Below are 25177 nucleotides of genomic sequence, written 5' to 3'. Positions count from 1 at the left end.
ATCGTAGTTCCAATTTCATTTGAATATTAAGCAACTAAAGTCCATGAAATTTTGCAGATATATTCTAGAAACCAATATCTATGTCTATGGTTTTCCAGATTTCTGTTAAAATATTCGGTTTGAAAGTTACGCGGTCTTAAAAATTTTCATACAAATCTTTGAGCCCCTGTAATTTTAAAACTTAATATTTTTAGAAAAATCTAAAACACCACAGACACAGATATTAGTTTCTAGAATATGTCTGCAAAATTTCATGGACTTTGGTTGCTTAATATTCAAATGAAATTGGAACTACAATTGTATGAAACGAGTGACGGAGAGAGCTCTGTTAAAATCGTACTTTTGACATGGCAGTTGACACATAGAGCAAATATTCAATGTACGAGTACTTTCCCAAAATTTATGTACCATAGTTAAGTTTTAGTCAATTTAAAGTCGGTGAAATTTACTAGTTTTTTTTTAGGATTTATCATATTATCTAATATTTTATTTTTTGGCAATTGTACTGTATTTGATATTGTTTTTTCTAGCCCGTTGGAGGCATCGGTACATAACCTGATGTACGCGAGCCGTGAAAAAATGGTTAGCATAGAATGGAGCTCTGTCAATTCGGTTCTTTTGGACACAGAACCTCAAGAGGTGTACGAAAGGTAATATTGGGCGGTGTTTCCACTAGATTATAACATAGGGTTATTCAAGGGGCGGACCGACAAATTCCTGGAAGGCTGGCAATGCATTGGTGGTTCCTCTGATGCTACAAATGTTCATCAGGTGACCTACCTGCTTGTTTGCTCGCTAATTATATTATAAAAAAAGTCCCTAAACTATTTAAGCTTCTCATCTTATCTGGTTCTACAAAACCATGTCATGTCATATCTCACCCCACCCAACCCAGTGATCGTTGGGAGTTTTGCACTTGAAATCGTAGACGAATATGTGTAGAATATGTGTATACCTGGGACACACATCCGGCTAGGTAGGAGGTTAGCCGCCGCGTGTGTGTGTGTGTGTGTGTGTGTGTGTGTGTGTGTGTGTGTGCGTGCGTGCGTGCGTGCGTGCGTGCGTGCGTGCGTGCGTGCGTGCGTGCGTGCGTGCGTGCGTGCGTGCGTGCGTGCGTGCGTGCGTGCGCGCGTGCGTGCGTGCGTGCGTGCGTGCGTGGGTGCGTGTTGTGTGTGTGTGTGTGTGTGTGTGCGTGTGTGTGTTGTGTGAGTATATATGTTAGTTGCTCTTTCACGTCAAAACTACTGGATGGATTTGGCTGAAATTTGGAATACAGATAATCTATCTTGGTCTTACACATAGGCTATTTTTTTACCGTAAAAATCCATGGTGATCGCGGGATTTTTAAAAATATAATCACGCGCATGAAGTCGCGGTCATTATATAGTAGTAAATAGTAATGCACTTTATCTTACGCAGGTTGTTGGTAGCGGCAGATGTGGGTCAGAACGAATTGAGCAGCAGACTGACCCTGCGTCACACCACCCTTCTTCCGAACATCAGAGGCTTACCAGCTATCATTTCCCTCCTGTTCTGCCCAGAGTAAGTAGTAGTAAATACTTGAGTCTTGAGTGTAAGGATGAGGAACAGACACAGGCTGGGATTGTGTCCTCACTAAAGTATACTTCATTATTTAAGATAGATTTTATAGTTATAATAATAGTTAGAGTTATGCTGCCTATTGTAGGTTTTTTTATTGTTATCTTGAAAAGTATTCCAATTGATTTTCCGTGTGAGACGTGAGACATGACACATAGTTATCGTCTTGCCGCATGCAATAATCTAGATGGCGCTACTAGCGCAAACAAGAAAAAGGCAAAACAACTAACTACCGTCGTTTTTCTTAAAACCTGGAGGAATACATGAACAATTATTTTTGCGTATGAAAAAAGAATCAGATAATTTTGACGATGAAGTGAAGACATTTCGTCATGTCGGGGGCGACTTAAATTTATAATTAAGACTTATAATTTTTTGATTATTTTTGAGTAAAACATCAAAGTGTTTTGTTTTATTTTTTTAAATTTTAGTTAAAAATGTCTTGATTTTAAGAAGGGCTTCAGTTTTCGGATATCTTAAAGTGATGGTTTCATACTTTAGGGCGGAGCTTCGTCGGGCCGATGACAAGTCGCGCTACGTGAGCGTGCTGTGCGGGCTGGGCAGCTCCGAGAGCGGCGCGCCACGATTCCCGGAACACGACCTGCTCGTCAACATCGACGCGGACCTCTCCGTCAGCGACATCGGTCTTGTACGTACCGTGCATGCTTACGGCACCTCAGCTTCGTGAGCCGACGACAAGTCGCGCTACGTGAACGTGCTGTGTGGGCTGGGCAGCCCTGAGGACTTTCAACTTTTTTATTTGATGATAAGTTAGCACTTGACTGCGATCTGTCCTGCTAGCAAGTGATGATGCAGTCTTAATATAAGCGAGCTAATCTGGAAAGGATTATTAAAGTTTTTCTTAAACCCTAAGATTGGATTCCGAGGCATCGACCCGGAACGTGAAATCGCTATGCGCCTCTTCATATAACTAACCCTGTTCTGTAACAGTGGATTAATCATAATATTTTTGTTTACTTATGCAGATAAACCACATACGTTACTTGATGGATTACGTTATGTTCTGCAATGAAGGTGAAGACATCCCGTCTACCCAGGATGAATTTCGACCGAGGATTCCAGCTTTCATACGAGACGATCTTATGAAGTAAGTGGACAAAAAGATATTCTAATTTTTACCGTTTCTTACCTTCATCTTTTAAGTATTCTTTAATGATCTTTAAGGGCTATTATAATTGTTTCCATGCCAATTTTCTCAAAGAGGTCTGGCCATCAATTTTAGTTATAATCAAAATAAGGCCGGATTTTTCGAAATACCAACAGGATAGGGAATAAAGAGTATTCATATTTTCGCCGAGCGAAGCCGGAAGCGTAGTTTTCATGATCCTTACCCACACTCCATACCATGCCAATATTATAAAATGCGAAAGTGTGTCTGTCTGCTAGCTTTTCAGGGCCCATCTGTGTAACCGATTTTGACGAAATTCAATACAGAGATGGCTTGCATCCCGGGGACGGACATAGGCTACTTTTTGTTCTAGACAATCAAAAAGATCCTACAGGTATTTTAAAGACTCAGCTGTTTAATCGATTTTAACGAAAAGTTAAAATCGAAGAATAGCTTTCAATCCGGGGATCATAATAGGCTCCTTTTTATCCCGAAAAGTCAAAGATTCCCCACGGTATTTAAAAAAAAAAAACTATATCCACGCGGGTGAAGTTGCTGACCATCTAGATTCTAGTAAATTGAACGATAAATGAATTGATAATATTACTCAGGTTGCTACAAAAACGACGCAAGCGTCGTGAGCCTCAGTGTGTGGTGAATGCATGGGAGTGGAAATCCATACCTGAAGACGATCTTCTGGAGATCAATATCCCGGACATGTTGCAAAAGGCTGTCGTGTACCCTCCTCACACGCCTATTGAAATAGACGAGCTACCTCGGGAAGTGCTACTCGCAATGATGAAGGAGAATGAAGAGCTGAAGATGCAGGTTGCCAGGTGAGTTACTTCATCAAGCGATTTAGCGTTCCGGTACGATGCCGTGTAGAAACCGATAAGGGTATGGGTGTAACAAAACTGCCAGACCCCTTCCCAGTTAGTCCGCTACCATCATAGACTGCATCATCAATTACCACCAGGTGAGATCGCAGTCGAAAGCTAACATGTAATAAAATTAAAAAATCACTGGCCCCCTACTGAGCATCAACTCCTCTCAGAATGAGAAGGGATTAAGCCATAATTTATTATTTGTGGATTGGTAAGGCTCTTGATTTGATTTGATATATTTATTGAAAAGACACCTGAGACCTTTAAATTAGACACCTTTGGAAAATTCTCTGGCATGCAGGTTTCCTCACGACGTCTTTTACCGTTAAAGCAAGTGAAATTTAATTGCTTAAAACGGACATAACTCCGATAAAGTTATTAAATCAATCAATCAAATTTCTTTATTGCGAATATGGGTAAACAGTGTAGACTGTAGATGTTACGAAGAAAAAAGGGTACAGCCAAATTCTGCCTATAAGCATGCATATGTTACATTAAATTATAATACATTTGTAATTTATAGTGTTGCGTGCGCAGGCTCGAACCCCGAACCCCCGAGTAGGCCTGATGCTTTGACCACTAAACTAGCAGTGACTGTACTTATACGATGTTTATAACACACCTAACCGCAACGCGTTATTTATTCGATAGAATCAGCCGCTCACTGAATGATTTGGCAAGCGGGACGCCGCAAATTGCGTCATTACGCGCTGTACACTGCGTTTTAAAATTACTGTTCACCTACTGGGAACATGGCCTTATTTAAATTCAAAATATTTTTATTCAATTAGACTTTTACAATTTCTTTTGAATCGTCAAAAGCATCTACCACTGTTTCGGAATGCCTGTATTCGGTATTTCGGTATTGTCGCCTTACGCTAAGATCTAAAGAGCGCACTTCATCTTTGCTCAGACTTAAGACACTGTTGAAACGAGACAGCGTTATACCGCTGGCATAAATCTGTCTCGTTTTAACTGAAACTTAGTCTAAGCAAAGTGAAAATGCGCTCTATAGATTCCAACCTTATTGTTCGCGACGTATACCAGTAAATAAGGAAGACATTTTGTTACCCAGGACGGCTATAACGTCATCGCAGCTTGTCTGCAAGCTGTGTGCCACGCCTCCGATGCCTGTACACGCGATGCGCATACATCTGTGCTCCAACGCGCATCTCGACAAAGAGGAGGATTTCCGCCACTTGGAACTTTAAATTACCACCTCATTTAATATGTACTCTTAATTGTAAATTGATCCCATCGCATCTAAATTAACTTTACACAGTACAGTATAAACTCAGCTGCGTTTTGGTAAAGCGGAGACGAGCAAGCGAACGCAGCCTATGGCATATTTTTGTAAGATTGTAAATTGCAGCCATAGTGTCAGGCGGTAAGAGTGATCGAGACGTTTCCAATGGTTGGGGTACTGTTAGGTAATCTGGTCTTTCCTCCGTTTTAGAAGACAAAATATGCAGCTCTTATTTTTACTGTATTATGCGTACCTACTCATAAAAATGTATAAGTAACGCATATTCCTATTACATATATTTTTTTTTCAGTCTATGAAAAAATGTTGATTAAAAAGAATGTTGCCTCTCTATTATTATTATTATTAATTAGTATCGTTTTTGTTATAAATATACTGTGGGCAGTCGTTGTACACAATCTATAAACTAAACTAAATTGTCAGGTCTAACTCTAGTGCTATCCTTTTCCACTGAGAACATTATGACAGGTATAGCAATATTAGACCTGTAGTTGAATAAAGAAACTGTGTACAAAAGATTAGCTACATTATTTTTGAAAAAAATGCGTGTAAAACCTGATTGCATAAATCTTTAATATGATGTGTAATGTTACATAACACTAAACTCAAAGAATATGTAAGAGTTACTGCATCATATGCGTGATTATTGTAGCAATGCACTCGCAATCATCACACGTTTAGGTTGCCTTCACATTATAGTCACAACATAGGACTTTACGATGCGCATTTAATGTGAAGGCAGCCTTAAAGTCGATCAATCGGTTTCAAAGTGAATTAATCCAAAACTGCAGCTTGTATATTCAATTTGAATACAATAAAAAAACGAATTGCGAGAGTGTTGTTCAATTAACCGCAAAATCTTTATAAAATAGTAAATAAGTAAATAGGTTTTTCTCAATCGTTGATTTTTTAAACTTGTGTCTGATTTTTTGCAGATTTTTTTTTCTTTTTGTAGTAAAGATTAAATTAAACTAAACTGTAATAGTACTTTTTTGTTACATAAGTACGATATGATTGTGATATTATGTTAACAATGCTTATAAAATATTTTTCTATGCCAAACTAATTGCTAAGGATAAGTTAGATAGAGGGGTTGAATCAGTTGTACTCGTATACTGATCTCCCACTAGAGATCCCACTAGCCATTTTAGCTCTATGAGTCAAAAGTAGGGTTCACCCTTAAGGTGCATGCGACGCGTCTGCCAGCGAAATTCAAATTTTATTTAGTTTTTCGCAATTTGTAAACTAATACGACATAGTAGGCTTATGGCATTTTAATTGCGCCAATGGCAGTATCATTTCCACGTGTTTATGTAAAAATCTTTACTTGGAAGGGTCCAGTTTAAAAAAGTATCGACTAATTTGTAAGTCACACTCATTATTTTGATTAATTTCTTAAACTGAACACTTTCAAGTAAAGATTTTTATGTAATCCTGTGAAGATGATACTACCATTGTCGGAATTAGAATACCATAAGCCTACGTTGTCGTATTAGTTTACAAATTGCGAAAAACCAAATTAAATTTGAATTTCGCGGGCCGACCCGTCGCATCTACCTCAAATTAAGGACTAAAGTTGTACTTCTGATATGACAGTTGACACGTATGCTGAAATGGCGAGTGAGGTCTCAAAATGTGCACATAAATTGACAGATTAAAAGTACACAATGTTCCCTGTGGAAAAGGGTAGTACTATTTTAGAATCTGTCAATTTAGCTTAGAGAGAGTCACTATTAGCTGGCATTTTGTAAAAAGAGTGTTGAACTGTACAGTTAAAAAAGAAAGTTAAATTGTATTGCACCCCCTGCAAAATGACCAGTATTTAATTATTACTGTTAAATGTTTCTAGAGAATAAGGTACTGTTTTTTACTAAAACAAATTGTAAATGTTGGCCGAAACCTGTGTAGTGAATGATGTCACTTACTATTAGAATGAAAACTAGAATCTCGTACTTTTTTTTATCATCCCTTAATTTTTTAGTGAGCCTTTTTTCTGCCAGCATTTAAATTTTCTAAATCCGGGTGAATTTTTCGCAATGTGCTATCACGATTTCATCTATCCAAGACCAACACCAGCTGTGTTGTGTCAGTCACAGTATTAGATACATTTCAAATCATTTTGATAAGTCTTTTTTATAGGTATAATTTCAGTATGACCTGTCCACAGGCCTTAATACCAATTAAGTATTTCTTAAAATCTAAGTTTTGTTGATTCTAATAAACAGTTGAAGTCAATTAATTGTTTTTTTTTTTAATAATTCCTATTATCAGGTTTTTACTAATTTAATTTTAAGGGATTTTTGTCCGATACGAACAGATTTCCTCTAGAGTAAAACATATGTTCCTTGCGCCAGACAAGAATATTAGCCATTTTAATCGTGACTAACATTCCCCTTTCCTCTCCAACTAAGACTGCGTAAATATTTTACAACTGCTTCTGCTAGCAGTGGGTACGACAATAGTGCAACGGGTGAGGTTTAAACCGCCGACCTTTCGGATTTCAATCCTCCTATAACCGTTGAGCTATTGAGGCGTTATTTTCGGTTTGCAATAAACATACCAGGGTAGGTAACGAAAGTGAACAATCTTTTGGGTTTATTGGTAGAAGGTAGTTCAGAATCAATCGCCTTTTGAACTAACATTAAATTTTATTATTGAAACTATGTTTTCTTAAAAAATAATATCGTTTCATCCCGAACAGGTCCTTAACTATCACACTAATAATAATCAAAGAGTTCCCACGGGAATCTTAAAAAACCCACATCCACGCTAAGTCGCGGGCATCAGCTAGTTACAAAATAATCCGTCAAAGTTATGATTATGATGCATTAGAAGGCGAACTGCAGTCTGAATAATTTATTCATCTCACATAAAATACGTTATAGGCCAAAACCTGCTTATAATATCAATTGAGTAGAATACATTAACGCAGGTATTTATCACTCTAATTACTTAAACGTTATCATTGCTATAACTATTTGTATTGCAAGTTGTTTTTTGTAGGTAGTATTTTTTCTGCTGACGCATGCATTGTACCCACTAAAATTTACACCACACACACAAATAATATCTCACACACTTACACACACACAAACACACACCTGCACACTTCTACTTAACATTGTTATTCTACATAAAATTTGTATGGTTTAAGTTCTAATCGATGGATCCGAGGGAAGGCTGCGGTGCCCGTAAAACAGGTTTCCCTAGTACGGGTGTCAAAGCACTCCTTCGGGTATCATATTTATTGTGTTTACCTTTACAGTCTTCTATTTTAAGGAGTTCATTTATTGTTAAAAACTGTTTTTCTTGCTTAATAAATATGTTATGTCATATTATAGCTAGGCTACAGTTAAGTACTAGATAACTATCATAGGTACTCTTCATATTGGTCATCAATAATGTTGTGTCCTAACAGACAGTCGATACGGTCTACCGTCTATAGTATATAATTTACCCCACAATATTCTCAGGTGGAACCGGTTTACTTCAGAGGACCTTGCCAATTAGTATGTGGCTTGACGCTAACTGAATTGCTTGTAAATCGTGTTGCTTGTTATGCTGTGAGTGACAATAACAGTACCGGCTGTGAACATGTGGAAAACTCAAGAAGATTTGGATTCTGTGCTTTCGTAAGTAGAAATGGACTTATTTATTTACTGGTGTTTTAATTTTTGTAAGTACTGGTTTTATTATTGGTATAAATAGAAAAATTATTTAGTTTATCCGAACTAGAAGTAAATATTGCTAGATTTCTTCACAACACAATGTTTAAATAGACGCGGTCCAGACTACCGTTAATCGCCGTGGAAAAAGATAATAATATTAGCACCTGAGTGCACACCAAGTAGGCAGATAGTCAGGTTCACTTGATTAACCAGTCGTTTGATAAAGGTATATATATATTTTTAAATTATATAGACTAGCGCTTGGCTGCAATCGGACCTGCTAGCAAGTGATGATGCAGCCTAAGAGGGAGTACGCTTGCCTAGAAGTTGCCTATTCACTCTTGACTTGAAGGTACCCATATTAAAAGTGGGAGGGAAAACTGATGCCGAAAGGGCGTTCCATATCCTGGGGGTTTGGATTAGAAACGAGGAAGCAAATAGCTTCGTATATGTTCGAGGAATTCCGACTACGTTCGGATGCAAACCTTGACGACGCTTGGCAGTACGATGGTATAAAGGTGAATATGTTCATATTGTGCTTAAAATCTATTATTTTTTTCTTAAAAAATTTGTTTAAAATCATTATATCAGCCTGTGGACGTCCATTGTTGAACATAGGTCTTCCCTTGTGAGCCCCATCACACCATGTCCTCATCCTTCGTCATCCAGCCGCTTCGCACCACCTTCTATGTTGTCAATCGATCGTTTTATTTAAAATAATGCCGAGGAATACTTAATAATAAAAGCTAATTACGACCTACACAATACACGCATTACATTAGATAATTCATTGTTTATGATAATATTATTTACAGATATTTAGGATCAGGTCAAACTCTTATTAGATTAGATACAATTTTGTAAAAGTAAGATGTGTCTTGGAATCATTATTGATTTATATTTTAAAGTTTAAATATCTAAGCCACAAAATGACGATAAATCATGTCCGATTATTATTTAAACGTTCTTTTCAAAACTTTAATACAGAGTGCCTAAGGTAGGTTTCGATTTGCTTATTATCTACAAGGTATATAAAGCTGGCTAGTATTTGAATATGTAAATGCAGTTATTCTTTTAAAAATTATGATACCTACTCGTACGAGTAAGTAGCTAATTTCAAAGAAAGAGCACGGATTTTATTAGTTGTGCGGTGTGCTATTAGTTATTACCTACCCGCACGCGCTAAGTAGCTATACCTAGTGATACCTACTCGTAGGTGGTCTCCATTCCGATTGATTCTGAGTTCATCAATCATGTGTGATGTTGGTGATTGATGGAGCAGAGTTATGCTGACTGCAGAACCTATAGTCTCTCTTGAACCATTTAGGGCGCCCTTAAAGCACTTAGTAAGGGAGTTATTGCACGCAGTCATAGTGTACGAGTGCGTAATATAAATACGTTCACGTATACAGTGGACCCCCGGTAATCCGGCCCCTGTCTAATCCGGCACTCCCTGTAATTCGACATGTCTATTATTATTGAATTTACTAAATTTGACATACATAGTGAAGTCTGATTTGTACTTCAGAGTATGTATGACAATCTTATCATTGGATTTGTAATTTGTCGGATTACAAGGTACTCTTTTGTACAAAATTCCGGACTATAGGGGGTCTTAGGCAGTACTCTATAATCCGACAAATTCGATAGTCCGACAATGTCCTGCAAAACGTTTGTCGGATTACCGGGGGTCCACTGTATTTGTTTTGTTTTCTATTGAATTGAAATGACATGGCACCGTCTTATATGTCCATGGGTACCGTATGATTTATTCGTTACTACAATCCTATGTACCTATGTTGGTTACTAAAGGTGCATATTGATTGATAGTTACGTTCTAATTCCGATATGAAAATTATCTATAGGTATGATGAAATTTATTGTTAATTTTGTACAAAGAATAAATTAGTAACAAGCGGTATCGACCCTGGGTTATCTAAGGTGACGGTTGAGGAGTAGAGAACTATCAATGAGCTATGTCAGTGGAATTTTCGCTATCTGCCAGTCCACTTGTAAGGATGGCGGCAAAATTGATTTCGGGAACTGAAGTCGCTCGGTATGACTACCCTCCATTGCTATTTTTTTTATTTGGTTTACTTTATTCCATTTTTTAATAAATTACGAATGAACAAACTTTAAAAAAATATCTAAGCTAATCGATATTCCTCCAAATATTTTTGCTTACAATCTTCTGGACTTACAAGTATACTTATGTGATAAAAACTTATTTATGAATTTCTCCAAAATGGACCCTTTTGGTGTGTTTTTGTTTTGATTAATTATTATTTATTATCTACAGGTACCACTTATTCCAGCTAAGTTACATAAAAAATTAAGTTTACATATCTAGGTAGTTAGGTACCTACATACTTGTGATTTGTGTGTTTTTTTCTCTACCCGACTACTTTAGATCTATCGAAAATGACCTCCGTCAGCAAGTGTCGGACATGCGCCAACTGTCGGCCAGCTTCCAGCCTCGCATGGCAATCGTGCAGGTGGGCGGACGAGAGGACTCCAACGTTTACATCCGTATGAAGCTGAAGGCAGCTGAGAACATCGGCATCCTTGCTGAGCATATCAAGCTGCCTCGTGATTGCACTCAAACCGAGGTAATGATTTTACAGACTTAGGCGTTTATGATGATTTTTCAGTGTCAGGGATGTGGCCATCTGTCCGAGATTTGCGTCAGCAAGTGTCGGATATACACCGACAAATAGCTTGAAACCTCGCATAGCAATCGTGTTGTGGTTGGGAACACTCTAACGTATGTGTAATTGAAAGCCATTGAGAACATTCTACCAAGCGTATGATGCTTATATAAGGCTCCTTTCAGACGGAAAAAAAGTTCGTGAGATTTAGAGAATTAAAGTTAAACATATCACCGTTCAGTTAGAGAGTGCCCTGGCTTGCAGTAGCTTTTAAGGTGGATGCGACGTGCGGGTCTGCCCGCGAAATTCAAATGTTATTTGATTTTTCGCAATTTGTAAACTGAAAAAGTAGGCTTATGGCGCCATTGGCGCAACTAGAATGCCATATAAGCCTACTTTGTCGTATTAGTTTACAAATTGCGAAAAACAATATAAAATTTGAATTTCGCGGGCAGACCCGTAAATTTTGAAAATTCTTTCGTATACGGGGGTCTACGTTGTTTGTTGATGTTAGTCAAGTGTTTCTCCTTTTATATTTTAGGGGTGAACTGATTAACTTTGCAACGATCTTTCTTTTTGTTAGTCCCGTTAAAATTCCTCATGCTCAAAAAATAATAATTTGCCTTATATTAGTAATTCTATCTTAACTTCTCAATTGTGAAAGTATGATCAAAACCTGTTCATCAAACTCTAGTGATAGTATAACAATAGATAATAGGTAATTCGTAAATTATATTTACAAGTATTTACATAAACAATTTTACGATGTTTTCCATAACCGCGATACCCCTAGACCGACCTTAGCCGATATGATACGTCTTGTTTTGTATTGCGTGATCTTGAATTGTTAGTTGTTTTCGTTGTTACGTAGGTATGTAATTTGTTACTACGATGAAAAAAACAATGTTATTTTATAAGTTTTACATGTAACGTCAAACTTTTTTGCAAGGAATTTGCTAAAAGATGGTTTGATTTAGCGAATGTTAGTCACGTTGTAGTGCTGGGATCAAGGCTGGGATATACGTCTTTCAGCTTCGATATAACATGTGGGATGTTATGATTTATTTATTCAGATAGGTACAAGTAAGCCCTTGACTGCAATCTCACCTGGTGGTAAGTGATGATGCAGTGTAAGATAGAAGCGAACTAACCTGGAAGGGGTATGGCAGTTTGTATTAAACCAATACCTCTTTGGTTTCTACACGGTATCGTACCGGAACGTTAAATCGCTTGGCGGCACGGCTTTGCTGGTAGGTTGGTAACTAGCCACGGCCGAAGCCTCCCACCAGACCAGACCAGAAATTTAGAAATTATAAAAATCCAAACCCGCATGCCGTGAAATCGAACCCGGGACCTCCCACTAATAAGACCACAGGGATTAACACTGCGCCAGAGAGGTCGTCATGGGTTTAGAGATAGATAAACAGGAATAGTAAACTATTGCATTGATCGTATAAAAATTTAGTGCTAAATGAGATGCTCATTAGGTATTCATGCTCGTCTATGTCTCGTCTTTGACTGCATCATTTACTTGTCATATGAAAATATATTCTAGCGCAAACGTAAAGTGATATTATAGTCGAGCACGAAACAGTCACTGATATAAATTCGAAGATATTAATTATTATTTTTTGTAATGTTCACCTTTCTGTTTTCTTAGTTACTGGCCAAGTTGGCAGCACTCAATGACTCTCCACTGGTGCATGGCATCATCGTACAGATGCCTCTGGATTCCACGCACACCATGGATTCCCATCTGGTCACCGACTCCGTTTCTCCTCAGAAAGATATTGATGGGTAAGATTACATCATAATATTTCAATAACTTTGGTTTCAGCAAGTTATTTACCTGTTTTTACTAGCAAACCACCCGCGATTTCATTCCCGTGGCCTTTTTTATGGCCACAAGGCCATAAAAAAGGCCACGGGCCTACCATACCTAATGAACATCTCATTAGACTTAGCACTAAAATTTTATACGATCAATGCAACAGTTTACTATTCCTGTTTATATCTATCTAACTAAACTCATGACGACCTCTCTGGCGCAGTGTTATTCCCTGTGGTCTCATTAGTGGGAGGTCCCGGGTTCGATTTCACGACATGCGGGTTTGGATTTTTATAATTTCTAAATTTCTGGTCTGGTCTGGTGCGAGGCTTCGGCCGTGGCTAGTTACCAACCTACCGGCAAAGCCGCGCCGCCAAGCGATTTAACGTTCCGGTACGATGCCGTGTAGAAACCAAAGGGGTATAGGTTTAATGAAAACTGCCATACCCCTTCCAGGTTAGCTCGCTTCCATCTTAGACTGCATCATCACTTACCACTAGGTGAGATTGCAGTCAAGGGCTAACTTGTATCTGAATAAAAAAAAGATATATTTATTCATCGTAGCCATGTATTTCAGATTGAACACCATGAATGAAGGTCGCGTCGCCCTCGGCGATATGTCGGGCTTCATCCCCTGCACGCCAGCTGGTTGCCTGGAGCTTATCAAGCGTACGGGGGTTACGATCGCCGGCAAGACTGCCGTAGTGCTGGGTCGGAGCAGAATCGTGGGCACGCCAGTCGCTGAACTCCTGAAATGGGAACACGCCACCGTTACTGTGTGCCATTCGAAGACGAAGAACTTGAGTGAAGTGGTTAGTATTCTGACACCAGCGTCACAAACGTTACTATGAGGTATAGTGCGCTCGTAACGCACAAAGTACAGGAAACCTATTCATAAACAACACAAATGCGTTCACCAATAGGTAAATGAAGTCGATAAGGCTTTAGATTTTTCATTATTGGTGCAGAGAATTTTTCTTCTAGGAAGATTTCTACATTCGAATTGTCGAAAATAAGTGTTATTATCTGTGAATCTAGTCACGATTTTCTCGAGGTGTTTTGAGTTCCTAGCAAGGTCTTTTCAACAATTGTCTGTCTGTCCGTCCGTCCGTTCTTCGTCCGTCCATCCATCCTGTCTGCCTGCCTTGAAAAAAATTGGTACAGAGATACGAGTAGCTTGCATCCCAGGGAAGTCTTCGTTGCTTGTTTCCATTCTAATCTGTCGATCAGTTAATCAAAGTATTCTATAGTTAACTTGTTTTGTTTTAGACCAAGACTGCCGACATCCTCGTAGTGGCAATAGGCAGGGCCGAATTAGTTCGTGGATCGTGGATAAAGCCAGGAGCGATTGTCATCGACTGTGGAATCAATGCTATACCTGGTAAGTATTTTCTTTATTATTTTACGGGTGCAGACCTTGACGATGCAGTACGATAGTATAGAAAGGTGAAGGAGGAACCAGGTCAAAAAGTGCTTGAGCATACTCTCCTGTAAAACACCGGCAGGCAGGCAACTTTGAGACAATATCCCAAACTTTGAAGTTTAGAATTGACCAGCGCTTTGTCACCACTGATATAAGTCTAGATAGTGAGTCTAGGGCGATGGTCCAACGAATCCATTGCATCAAGGTGGAAGTAAAAGAACCCAGGTTCGATTTCTGGTTAACTAGTGTGCTTACAGACGTGTGGCATTTTGTCGATTGCTGCTGACGTCGCAAGTCGGAAGCTGCCGTCGATGACTGCGCGAGGCAGTGTCTGATAATATTTTTGTACGAAACTAAAAGTTCTACCTTTCATACGATTCGGTAGGTTCTGCTTTTACTGTGGGTTTTTTTTTAATGTTTGACTGTTTACTAGTAAGTTCCGTGGGTAGAACAAAAGGCGACAAAACAACATACAGTTGTTGACAAAATATTTAACGCGTTCAGTGATTGTACCAACAATCTTTATTTAGCAAATAATTATGTCTGCACTCGCTACTAGTTCCTCTCGAACCTTTATTTTAATATAAATTAGGTCTTCTTAAGAAATGCATATCTTTATTTTAATGCCCATTTTGTTTTTGTAACTAAAGTCAGTGTTGTTTTTTTTGACAAATTAAGAACGTAAGTAAAATAAAGCGTTTTGTAAATTAAAAAAATTACTAACAAATCTAAAAAATGATTCTATTTGTTAGTAGCTAATCAATGTGGGTAGTAAAACGTTTATCAATTAACTATATGGTTGCCTTGGATGAATAAATACTCATGGTTGCTTGCTTACACAAATTGTCTTTAAATTCACTTCAAAAAATATAAAATAAAAAAAGTTGTGTACTTTAGTTTTTTTAATGTACATGAATATGATAATAAATGATGGAATTGTTCCGCATTGAACACTTGAACAAACAATTTAGACAGACATCTCTTCACTTGAAAAAACAATTATAGATCGCGATTTTCACTGCAATAGAATATTAAAATTTTTACTTTGTAGTGTTTCAGTGTATGTGGGTAATTTATCCGGATAGGTAATCGTGAAGTGCATCAATTATTATCAGTGATTATTATCTTCTATGAGATCGTGGCAAAGCGTTAAACTCGCAAAAATGTTTTTATTTTTTTATTTTTATTTAAGACGCATCCAAGAAGAGCGGTCAGCGTTTAGTGGGAGATGTCGCATACTCGGAGGCTATAGAAGTAGCGTCACACGTAACGCCCGTGCCAGGAGGCGTGGGTCCAATGACCGTTGCGATGCTCATGAGGAACACTGTGATATCGGCGCGGCGTCAGCTTGAGCGTACCACCGCGCCCGTGTGGCCGCTGCAGACGCTGCGTCTTAACACGCTTGCTCCTCCACCCAGGTAACTACGAGTATGTAATGTCTTAGTAGCGAGTGATATTGATCATCACGCGAACCAGAGTTATGAGGGAGGTAAAAACAGCGCGAAATGTTTCGTGTAAATATACTTACCTACACATTGCATGCCTAGGCCGGAACTGCCCTGACGCACTCCGTGAGTCTCGATATGACATGGGTGACTTCAACTTGGGTGATACATGAGGAACACATTGATATCGGCGCGGCGTCTAAGTAGCGAGTGATATTGATATGTAACGGGTGACTTCAACTTGGGTGATATCAATATGATGGGTGGCTTGGTCGTCTGAGTAGATGCTTATGAGGAACACTCGGCGCGGCGTCAGCTTGAGCGTAACCACTGCGTCTAAACACGCTTGCTCCACTACTCAGGACCACCACCACTCACTGAGTGTGAGACTCAGGATCACCACTTTGATATCAACATGGACGATATATTCCGTCTAAATAACACGTTGCGCCCGTATACTGCGTTGCGTGCGTCCAATGACCACTCGCAATTAGCACGGAAATTGGTAACTACCCCAATTTTGATTCACAACTTTAAAGTTAGAATAGAATAGAACATATTTTATTCAAATAAACTTTTACAAGTGCTTTTGGATCGTCAAAATAATGTACCACTGGTTCGGATGGTATTTTAGATAAAATGCTATTGAATCACTACCAATATTATAAGTACGAAAATGTATATTTTTGTTGGTTTTACTTCTATCACATCGCAACGGACCAACGCAATGATTTGACGTGATTTTTTTAATGGATATACTTAGTTTAAGACTGAAAAATTTGTTCCCTAGTGACATCGTGATAGCGCGCTCTCAAAAACCGAAGCACATAAGTCAGCTGGCGGAGGAGATTGGACTTTTCCCCAACGAGGTGTCACAGTATGGCAACACCAAAGCAAAGATTTCGCTCTCAGTTCTTGACCGCTTGCGGGACCAACGTGGTGGAAAGTACATCGTCGTTGCTGGGTAAGCAATCTCCAACTTTCTTACTCTTACCCAACGACTTCTACAGACTGGTAATTTGTCGCTATGTTTTGAAGTATGCTCTTGCTCGTAATGGTATCGTTTTACCTAAAGGAGTCAAACACCTTTGTTCGATAATTTTATTGAAGTGTTTTTAACGTTTTAACATTTGGTAACGAGTTGCTGATTTGATTAGTTGGCAAAATCTTGTGCCAAACGTTTTGCTCCAAAGATTAGGGGGTGTTGAAGGGAGAGGTGAAATTTCAGCTGGCATAGCAGGAGGCTTTCAGTAATTGGATATAAATAAACCCTTGTTGCGTTGCTGAATAACCCTAGGTTATTTGAATAAACTATTTTATTTTGTTTTTGGTGCAGAATAACTCCGACTCCACTCGGCGAGGGTAAGAGTACCACTCTACTGGGGCTGGTACAAGCGTTGGCGGCGCATCGTGGTCGCAATGCGTTTGCGTGCATGCGCCAACCCAGCCAAGGACCTACGTTCGGCGTTAAGGGGGGCGCGGCTGGGGGAGGTTACTCGCAGGTAAAAGGCAATTTCATCTCCACTAATATCATAAATGCAAAAGTGTGTTTGTATGTTGATTTGTTCTTCTTGCCCGTCTCAAGAGAGTAAGTCAGCAGAGAATTTTATTTCATTTTAAGACTTGAAGAGTGACATAGTCTACTTTTTATCCCGGGAAAACAACTGATTTCCGCGGGGCGCAAATCAATGAATCCACGTAATTTTTCAGATGAATAGAATTAAAGATCTGTATAATGACAAAAATGACATGGACTACTTCTTAGCCTGGAAAAACAAAAAGTATCCATGGCATTAAAAAAAAAACTAAATCCACACGGATGAAGTTATTTGTTACTATTTTAGAAAAAAAAAAATTCGGATTTCGCAGCATCACAGTTACTTAAATATTCATTAATAGGAATATTACCATATTTTCAAAGTTATTTCGAAACTTCTCAGGTCATTCCAATGGAAGACTTCAACCTCCACCTCACGGGTGACATTCACGCTGTCACCGCAGCCAACAACCTCTTAGCAGCACAAATGGATGCTAGAATCTTCCACGAGCTCACACAAAAGGACGGACCGCTATACGACCGTCTTGTGCCAAAGATTAAGGGGGTGAGGAAGTTCTCCGCCATTCAACTCAGAAGGCTTAAGAGATTGGGTATAAACAAAACAGACCCTGACGCTTTGACGCCGGAGGAAAGAACCAAATTCGCTAGACTGAACATCGACACCAATAAAATTATGTGGAACAGAGGTAAATTAACAATTTAATGTTTCGAAAATTTAATATCTGGAAAGCCATTTAATGAAAGGTATTAATATAATATTAGACTACTTACAAAATTGAATTTTTGAATCCCCTTACCATAGTAATTTAAATTTGTGATATGATTTTCATGAACTGATTATGGTGTTTTAACTAAAATTTAAAAAAAAGTTGGTGAAATTCAATTTTTAAAGCAAGAAGGCGGTTAAAAGGATTATTATTGTGGAATTGGTCTATTTAAGTTCTCAAAATGCTAAATTTTTACGGACGACCCGTTTCGTTACTCCGTTTGCCGCAGTGGTAATCTTATGTGCCAAAGAAATGCGGGTTCCTGACATACGGACGCGCACGAATTGTCCGCAATGTGCGGTCGGCATTGTACTCAAAAGTTTTCGATTGAAAGTAGAAAATTTATTCTTTCTGCATTTCTTTGCAGTTGTGGATCTAAACGACAGATACCTGCGTAAAATTACAATCGGCCAATCACCTACCGAGAAAGGTTTCACTCGGGAGAGCAGTTTCGATATATCCGTAGCTTCGGAAATCATGGCAGTACTGGCCCTGGGGAACAATATTGAAGACATCAAGGAGCGACTGGCTAGTATGGTGGTAGCGTTGGATAAGAGTGGCAACCCTGTTACTGCTGACGATCTGGTAAGAGTTCTTAAAATAACCTATAAAACATAAGCAAATACCGTTAGAATTGTATAAGCACCTACCTACCTACATGTTATCTCGTAATTTTGGGAAGTCTGACATATTTTAAATAAGTATGGAGAACTTATTTTAAATGTATAACTAGTGCAGTCCTTTGAGTTTCCAAATTTTAGTACTTTTTTGGAAGCGCCACATATAGGTAGGTAGGCGCACCTACATAATCTATCTACGGGAAAATTGTTTTTATCATTGCTTGCTTGTGCTTTCCAAAGTAAAATACAATTAGGTGTCATTTTAAAAACTGCGCGTCAGCTACTAAAGTTTTCAGTAAGTACTTTGAAAAGCATAAGATATCAAAATCACCAAAAACCCCGTTTCCAAACACTTTTCGTTTGACCACACAAATGGTAAAAAAAATATTAAAAATTGTTTTACAACCCTTTAGGGAGTAACGGGTGCCCTAATGGTGTTACTCAAAGATGCATTCGAGCCGACCCTCATGCAAACCTTGGAAGGGACACCAGTGTTGGTACACACGGGGCCCTTCGCGAACATTGCCCACGGCTGCTCCTCCATCCTGGCGGATAAGATCGCCATGAAATTAGCCCGGGCTGACGGCTATGTGGCTACTGAAGCTGGCTTCGGATCTGATATCGGTAAATATACTTTGCTGGCTCACTGACCTAAACAGGACCTTGCCCTCTAACACTTGAAGCTGACACTCTGAAAGTCCTGCGTCCTAGGGATTGCAGGTCTTTCTACATTTCATACAAGCAACTTGTTTTGCGGTAACTACATTTATTTATTACTAACAATACTGCGACTTTGTCGTGGTGCACGTGGTTTAAAGCTTTTTGAGAGTTCCGTAGGGAGTCCTTGATTTTCCGAGATAGAAAGTACCGTATCTCCGTCCCCAGGATTCAAGCTATCTCCTTTTTATTGGTCACGTGGCAGCTCTTAAGCCCCTTTGATTTCATAAGAGAAAGATATAAGAGCTGTTTGCGTGATAGGAAGAGAGCTGTTTTTTATTAAATAATTTTAGAGGCTGGCTGTGCAAGCTGAATCGTCCTTTGTTGTAAAAAGAGTCTCTATTTATTTCTGTACCTGTAAGGTACCTCTTGTGCGATTCGCACATAATAGATTGAAATAAGTAATTTTCAAAATAATTATGTCGGTAGTAAAAAATATTTGGTGGCGAATGAAATGTGTAATCACGTTTACATTTTTGCCTTTTGTGTTAACCCCTTATGTATGTATTATATAAAGCGTGGCTATCGCGCATCAGTTTCTTCCTGCGTCCCCACGCTTCCTCGGCTAAGCGGCAGGCTGGCGCGCGAACACTGTGATAAATTAGTATGGGTTTGGGTTGTCTTGTTCAGGTATGGAGAAATTCTTCGACATCAAGTGCCGCGCGAGTGGCGACACGCCGCACTGCGCGGTGATCGTGAGCACGGTGCGCGCGCTCAAGATGCACGGCGGCGGGCCCGCCGTCAGCCCAGGCGCGCCGCTACACGACGTCTACTTGCAGGTACAATCAATCAATCAGCCTGTTTACGTCCAGAGCTGGACATAGACCTTCCCGGGAACGCGCCACCACACACGATCCTCCGCCTTCCTCATCCACCCACTTTTCGCTATCCTTTCCAGGTACTAGCAACATTTTAATTTTTTTTCTGATGTAACCACAAATTCACGGTTTTCGGTTTTTTTTTACTTACTGCTATAAGACCTGCCTACCTGCCTAATTTCATGATTCTAGGTCAACGAGAACGAGGTTCTATAGGTTTTCTTGACAGACGGACAGACGGACAGACAGACAACAAAGTGATCCTATAAGGGTTCCGTTTTTCCTTTTGAGGTAGGTATGGAACCCTGAAAAGATTAAATTCTTAAATAAGAATTGCATTACAGGAAAATCTGGAGTTGCTCAGTAAGGGTCTGTGCAATCTGGGTAAACACATCAGCAACGGAAACAAATTCGGTGTCCCCGTCGTCATTGCTGTCAACAGACACGGGTGAGTGGTTCTGGTGCATGATTTTGGGAATCCAAGTATTTTGAGGCAATCAAAAGTCGTCATTTATAATAAAAATATTATTTTATTTTCTGTAAGATTACCCGAGAGACATTTTCATATGAAAAAACCTTATTAATTTGCGATAAGGAACAAATTTAAAATAATTGGCACTACTTAAATCACTTCGGTATTGGCAGTATATTGTGTTTTATATTGGCTAGACACTGCCTTGCCTTACCTATATACAACATATTTTTGCTTATCTTTTACCTAATGCCATTAAATAGTAAAAAAAATACCTATAATTGTTATCATACCAACCTAAATTCTTTTTCATTTTATTATGCATAAGTTTTATGTGTTATTGTGAAATAGTGATAATAAGAATACCCGGCTAAGTTTGGGTAAATCAATGGGCTTCTTCTTAGCCTACGAGTGTTTGGAAACCTTGTAACTTTAATTCGAAGTTCACGTAATTAATGATCACCATTACGTCAATTTATTCGTCCAATTCAACAATTGACAATCAAAAAGTCTACAATGGTGCCCATCACACTCACATTAATATGATAAAGACGAAAGATTATGTGTATATATGTGTGTAAGTGTATGTTTGTTACTCCTTCACGCAAAATATATTGGGCGAATTTGACTTAAATTTGGAATGGAGATAGATAATATCCTGAATTAGCACATAAGCTACATTTTATCCCGGAAAATCAAAGAGTTCCCACGAGGTTTCGAAAACCTAAATCCACGCGGACGAAGTCGCGGGCATCACCTAGTTTTGAATAAAAGGCTTTGATTTGACTTGTTTTATTATTGCTACGTTGTAATTGTTCATCCTCAGCAACGACACGGAAGTAGAACTAAACATGGTCAAAGAGTACGCGGTAAAGAATGGCGCATTCAGAGCGGTGATATGCAACCACTGGGCCACGGGCGGAGCGGGAGCGTTAGAGCTAGCGGACGCTGTGATCGCGGCGTGTGACCACCCCTCGCGCTTCGACTTCCTCTACCCGCTCCAGATGTCCATCCCGGACAAAATACAGAAGATCGCGCAGGAAATGTACGGCGCCGGACAGATTGAATACACGGATGAGGTCTTGGAGAAGATTAAGGTGTTTACTGAGAGGGTAAGTTTTATCGGAGATACCTACTCTTTTAGGGTGTACGAAAGTTCTCTGGAGTAAGGGTATATAATAGAAATTTACTCGTATAACCACACTGGGTCAAGAGAGGTTGTGGACGTTGGAGTTAGCGAACACTGTAACCACACTTCCTCTATCTGCTTAATAATTTGTCGATCCCTGACAAAATACAAATTCGCCCAGGAAATGTACTACGCTGGACAGATTGTATACACTGAGAATGTCTTGAAGATTAAAGTGTTTACTGATAGGGTAAAAAAATGAGAGAATTAGATTGGTAATGTGAGTGAATTATTTATTGAGGATTGAAAAAATTAGCTCTAACTATATGAACTTTATTTCACAGGGCTACGACAAGCTAGCAGTGTGTATGGCCAAGACATCCAACTCGCTAACCGGCGATCCGAGTATCAAGGGCGCGCCCACGGGCTTCACGCTGCGCGTCAATGACATCTTCGTGTCCGTGGGTGCCGGCTTCGTGGTGCCCATGGTGGGCGAAATATCAAAAATGCCGGGCCTGCCAACCCGCCCCAGCATCTACGATATAGATTTGAACACCCAGACTGGTGAAATTGAAGGACTTTTCTAAAACCTGAAACTGCTTCGCTGAAAATTAAATCGAGACTACCCGCGAGATGGAAACCTATTTAAATCTTAAAATATACGGTTTTATATTTCTTGCTAACTTCATTCCCTTATATATGTTGATAACTTAACGAAGTTGTGAGTGAAGTTAGCAGGTGTCAAACAGTGCATGTTTGCATTTGAATAGGCCTTAAGGGCTTCTGAGACGTTCAAGCGTCTAGACGCCTAGCACGTAGTATTGTTTTGCTTGATCAAGCAGCTGGACGCGCCCTTCAAGCAGCTTGAGCCAGCAAACGGCACTTTTTTCATTTCACGAACACTATCTCAAGCAAACTTTGTAAACGCTTGTCAAAAGGCTTGGCTCAAGCAAAAATTTACGTGCTTGACGTCAAGCCGCTTGAACGTCTCCGAAGCCCTTTATACCTACTTTGTTAATTTCGCATTTGGCGACGTCATATTTAACACGTTTCCATACAAAAACTGTTAAGTTTGACATCACAAATTGCACTAGGTGTTAATATTTGAATCTCCAAACCAAATATGTGAAGTGTTAATAATTTTATTACTTAACATGTATTGTGAATTGTATAATATTATTAGTAACGTTCACTAAGTCTAAAACCATTATGCTTTCTCCTTATTTAATAATTTGTGTTGTTTTATAATAAATCAATATATTGTATTAAACTGCAGTTTCATTGACTTCAATTGTTAGGTATTACCTTTTCTTAAATTGACATCACTCTGCACTTTCAATTAAATTTTATGCTACACACACAATTTTAAAAGGATACACACATTCGTAAAAGGGTAATAAGTGAATAAAACATACCTACGGTAGTACCATGCTTAGAGACTGCTTAGAGTAGGTATCTATAGTCATTAAACTTCCTTGACGTCAGTACATGACGTATATAGGTGTGTATTTAACGTACTATTGGTTAATAGATAATATCACAGAATTCTAACCTTCCAGGTATTATAATATCTTTTGAGTATGACCAATCACCATGCACATTGCACAGGCCTCGGCGTCTGAATGAGTGATGACTTGCTGTGACACATCACGTTTTCTAGTTACCCTTGTTCGTTTTCATGGTATTGCTAATACTGTCAACTATGTAGGTACTACCTAACTACTATTTATTAATTTTATAATTATCAGTAGGTATAGCTACTCATCGAGGTTATTGGAAAAGGTAACCACCTTAAAATTCCACAGTAGGTAAACGCTTGCAATTCAAAGTTAGATATATTTAATTGTAGAAGTGGAATTAGGTCCTAAGTAATATTAGATAGACCGATATTTAGAAAATGTTGGTAGATAGGTAGTTATCTTGTTTTTATTAATTTTTTAAATGCCGTTACCATACCAATAAATAGGAAATTCTACTAATAGAACTAAGATATCACGTCACTATCAGATACACTACAGAATTGCTAATAAGTGACGTGACGATGAAATAGGAATGACTTTCCATAAAAAATGAAGTAGTAGATAAGTAATTACTTTCCACAAAGAAGTAAATAAACCTACTTACTTTTTGTGGAAATTCATTCCTATTTTAAGTTTCTATCTTTTTATTACTTAACTTCCTTTCTTGTCAGTCTGTTTGTTTGTTTGTCTGATCGATATTTTTTTTTAATTCAAAGTCCAATCTGATAGTTCCTAATTTTGGTTAGGTAATCAATCCTACGGCTAGATAATCACATGATTTCATGCGTCAGGTATGAAAATATGTTAGTGAAGGTCTGAATATGTGCGAATTTAAATTTCCCAACAATTCGCTGCCAAATCTGGAAGTAACTTTTCAATTATAGCAATAGTTAAAATAAATCTAGTAATAAGTACATATACATTCAATTGATCAATCTGCATTAAAAACCGCCCAAGCGTGATATCGACTCCACTCCTTGAATGGCGCGCTGTTCCGAAAATATCACAGACATGGCAGACCTACTTACTTATCAGCTGCCATAAGGTAAACATCGTTGAACGGAAGAAGGTGGGCCGGTTCATACGAAAATAGTTTTTTTGGTATGTAATACTCACATTTCAGTAAGCTTAGTACGAGTTTATACCTACATTTCGACAACGTAAACAGATTTCGTGAATCTGAATAATTATATTGGTCAGAGTAAAATAGACCTCGTTCGAGCATACCTACACTGTACAGCCAGCGCCCCAAGCGACAAGAGAGTAGACAAAACTGATTGTAAGACAAAAATCGTTAGCAGTAGGTAAAAAATCACCTTTAGGGCCGATTTTTCAATCGTCAAACATCTTTTTTATCTGAGGAATAAATTTGACGTTTGACAGATTTCCTAAAAACTGTGAAATCTTAAATTTATTCCTCAGATAAAAGTTATTTGACAATTAAAGAATCGGCACTTAGATTCATTTCGCTCTGACAACAATAATTATATGCGAGTGTTATTATATTCGAAATCTATCAACGTTGTCGAGACGCGCGAAGCGTACTATGCTTACGAGTAACGAGTAGGTAGGTCGATCTGGATTCTCGATACACAACAAACTTGAACGCCTGGAACTGGATTTTGTATTTATTTATGCAAAATTTTGTATAATAATTTAAAGCTTACTTATTTGACTTTTTACACGAG

General features: G+C 38.7%; 2 protein-coding genes across 4 annotated transcripts in view; both read left to right on the top strand.

Moving 5' to 3' along the window:
* LOC123874904 (probable ATP-dependent RNA helicase spindle-E) overlaps nucleotides 1–6198 on the top strand; it is a 28148-nt gene extending 21950 nt beyond the window's left edge. Inside the window, exons 21-26 of the mRNA XM_045920460.1 lie at nucleotides 531–650; nucleotides 1420–1542; nucleotides 2101–2248; nucleotides 2586–2707; nucleotides 3340–3564; nucleotides 4688–6198. Coding sequence (XP_045776416.1) covers nucleotides 531–650; nucleotides 1420–1542; nucleotides 2101–2248; nucleotides 2586–2707; nucleotides 3340–3564; nucleotides 4688–4823 — 874 coding nt within the window. The 3' untranslated portion in view covers nucleotides 4824–6198. The remainder of the gene's footprint in view (nucleotides 1–530; nucleotides 651–1419; nucleotides 1543–2100; nucleotides 2249–2585; nucleotides 2708–3339; nucleotides 3565–4687) is intronic.
* A 2140-nt stretch (nucleotides 6199–8338) lies between these two features.
* On the top strand, nucleotides 8339–23239 carry LOC123874906 (C-1-tetrahydrofolate synthase, cytoplasmic). 3 transcript variants are annotated; one of them, XM_045920467.1, is made up of 15 exons: nucleotides 8339–8508; nucleotides 10955–11153; nucleotides 12853–12989; nucleotides 13598–13832; nucleotides 14290–14401; nucleotides 15636–15861; nucleotides 16679–16852; nucleotides 17225–17390; nucleotides 17829–18132; nucleotides 18581–18798; nucleotides 19247–19457; nucleotides 20181–20329; nucleotides 20713–20816; nucleotides 21667–21952; nucleotides 22314–23239. In XM_045920467.1, exons 1-15 carry the CDS (start codon nucleotides 8471–8473, stop codon nucleotides 22554–22556), a joined length of 2802 nt encoding a protein of 933 aa, XP_045776423.1. In that variant the 5' UTR covers nucleotides 8339–8470; the 3' UTR covers nucleotides 22557–23239. The 3 variants fall into 3 exon arrangements, with proteins under 3 accessions (XP_045776423.1, XP_045776422.1, XP_045776419.1); XM_045920466.1 differs by lacking the exon at nucleotides 8339–8508 and adding an exon at nucleotides 9402–9541; XM_045920463.1 differs by lacking the exon at nucleotides 8339–8508 and adding an exon at nucleotides 10457–10600.
* The last annotated feature ends 1938 nt before the right edge of the window (nucleotides 23240–25177 follow it).

The sequence above is a fragment of the Maniola jurtina genome, chromosome 19, assembly GCF_905333055.1.
Source record: "Maniola jurtina chromosome 19, ilManJurt1.1, whole genome shotgun sequence".
Classification (NCBI taxonomy): Eukaryota; Metazoa; Arthropoda; class Insecta; order Lepidoptera; family Nymphalidae; genus Maniola; species Maniola jurtina.
The sequence above is the reverse complement of the archived record's forward strand: the minus strand, read 5'-3'. Positions and strand labels throughout refer to the sequence as shown.

Bases quoted from the DNA above. Each gene is read 5' to 3' on its own strand.
- LOC123874906 (XM_045920463.1), top strand. From the start codon at position 10,521: ATGTCAGTGGAATTTTCGCTATCTGCCAGTCCACTTGTAAGGATGGCG. The intron at 15,862-16,678 runs GTAACTACGAGT...TTTGTTCCCTAG, and splicing joins ACGCTTGCTCCTCCACCCAG to TGACATCGTGATAGCGCGCT. The intron at 21,953-22,313 runs GTAAGTTTTATC...TTTATTTCACAG, and splicing joins TTAAGGTGTTTACTGAGAGG to GGCTACGACAAGCTAGCAGT.